We start from the raw sequence: 2,009 nt of genomic DNA, 5'->3' as shown, positions 1-2,009 counted from the left end.
TATGTGTGTAGTACAAAAACACATCAAAGAAAAACAAAAGTTTCTTTGAGACAAAGCAAATAACAAATGGCTTCATTTAGCTATCTGATGAGTGTTTTGGTATTATGTGTAATCATAGGTTATGCAAATGCTCAATTGGAGCTTAATTTCTATGCTAAAAGCTGTCCAAAAGCTGAGAAAATTATTAAAGATTTTGTTGAGCAACAAGTTCCTAAGGCTCCAAATACTGCAGCAGCCATACTCAGAATGCATTTCCATGATTGCTTTGTCAGGGTAATGTATTATTACTTTCTCCATTTACATGATTCACTTTCATTTTTAGTAGTTCAGTATTCTACCTGACATGTTTAAGACTACAAAATTTAGAAATCATTTTTATTTTCTTGAATTTCTTGTCCAGTCAAACTAAGACAGGTAAAATGAGATCCGAGAGTGTGATTTTTGCCCTGTTTTGCATACAGAGTTTTTTTATGTTCTGATTCTTTGTATTTGATTTGATCTTTGCAGGGTTGTGATGGATCTGTACTTCTTAATTTCACTTCGACTAACGGAAATCAGACGGAAAAACTAGCTAATCCTAATCTGACAGTAAGAGGTTTCTCATTCATTGATGCTGTGAAGAGATTAGTTGAAGCTGAATGCCCCGAAGTTGTTTCTTGTGCTGATATTGTTGCGTTGGTTGCTAGAGATGCAGTTGTGGCTACAGTAAGTGAAATTTTTTGAATAACCATGTCTAGGGGTTTAGTAGATCTGAATAAAATACGTCAAGTTTAGAGGTGTTCTGCTTTTATGTATCTAATTATCTTTGTGTTTGGGGTGATAGGGAGGTCCTTTTTGGAATGTACCAACTGGTAGAAGAGATGGAACGATATCAAATGTCTCAGAAGCCAATGCTGATATCCCAGCTCCAACTAGTAACTTCACTAGACTACAACAGTCTTTCGCGAAGAAAGGTCTTGATCTGAATGATCTGGTCCTTCTATCAGGTACGAGTTTAAGTTCTACATACCGACAGTTTATACTATGATAAAGTTACTAAATATAGTACTATTTTCTTGTAGGTGCCCATACTATTGGAGTGTCTCGTTGCTCATCATTTTCAGAGCGTCTATACAATTTCACTGGGGTTCTAGGTACACAAGATCCATCTCTAGACAGTGAATACGCGGATAATCTCAAGTCAAGAAAATGCAGATCAATCAACGATAATACTACTATAGTCGAGATGGATCCAGGTAGTTTCAAGACATTTGATCTTAGCTACTTCAAACTTTTGCTCAAAAGGAGAGGTCTATTCCAATCCGATGCAGCATTGACAACACGTACCTCAACGAAATCATTTATCGAGCAGCTTGTCGATGGACCACTCAAAGAATTTTTCGATGAATTTGGTAAATCGATGGAGAAAATGGGAAGAGTTGAAGTTAAGACAGGGAGTGCTGGTGAAATCAGGAAGCATTGTGCATTTGTGAATAATTGAAATTAATGATTTTGTGTTTTGTATTTACCATAATTTATGTGTACTGTTGAGTGAATTGTTTGGTGTAATATGTATCATGTACTTTTATATTTATTTCAATTGTAATTTTGCAGTTTGCTGGTGTTTTTTAGCAATAAAAGTAATGTGATCAAGAGCATTTCCATATTGAAAAAAAGGAATCTTTTCCTAGCTGGGTATTGTCTTTATGTTATCCTCTTTATGCTTTAAATTGCTAATGTTAAACTAAAGCAAACAAAAGTTTAAAATTCCTGTGACATTAATAGTACTAATTTATTCTACTTTAAGATTCTAAAGTATATGGTACTGTTTTTTTCTCTTGCAAATTAAGTAAGAAATATGTATCAAAATAAGCAATGGAACGTGTTCTTTTTACTAGCTTAAAGTAGTCCTAGAAACACGGAAGACTTTGAAAATATTCTTCAATGTTTTAATTTTAAAAAATGGGTTTCTTACTTATTTTCTGGTGTTCGATAAGTAAACAAAAAAATATCATTTTAAAACTATTTAT

General features: G+C 33.5%; 1 protein-coding gene across 1 annotated transcript; it reads left to right on the top strand.

Moving 5' to 3' along the window:
* Positions 1–1,645, top strand: LOC125817536 (peroxidase 3-like). Its single transcript, XM_049497079.1, has 4 exons — positions 1–273; positions 508–705; positions 824–986; positions 1,062–1,645. The coding sequence occupies exons 1-4, from the start codon at positions 67–69 to the stop codon at positions 1,478–1,480; spliced, it is 987 nt and encodes a 328-aa protein (XP_049353036.1). The 5' UTR covers positions 1–66; the 3' UTR covers positions 1,481–1,645.
* Positions 1,646–2,009: the final 364 nt, after the last annotated feature.

Source organism: Solanum verrucosum, unplaced genomic scaffold (genome assembly GCF_900185275.1).
Source record: "Solanum verrucosum unplaced genomic scaffold, falcon-dt-bn FXZP01000280.1, whole genome shotgun sequence".
NCBI lineage: Eukaryota > Viridiplantae > Streptophyta > Magnoliopsida > Solanales > Solanaceae > Solanum > Solanum verrucosum.
The sequence above is the reverse complement of the archived record's forward strand: the minus strand, read 5'-3'. Positions and strand labels throughout refer to the sequence as shown.

Bases quoted from the DNA above. Each gene is read 5' to 3' on its own strand.
- LOC125817536 (XM_049497079.1), top strand. From the start codon at position 67: ATGGCTTCATTTAGCTATCTGATGAGTGTTTTGGTATTATGTGTAATC. The intron at 274-507 runs GTAATGTATTAT...TGATCTTTGCAG, and splicing joins TCCATGATTGCTTTGTCAGG to GGTTGTGATGGATCTGTACT. The intron at 706-823 runs GTAAGTGAAATT...TTGGGGTGATAG, and splicing joins GAGATGCAGTTGTGGCTACA to GGAGGTCCTTTTTGGAATGT.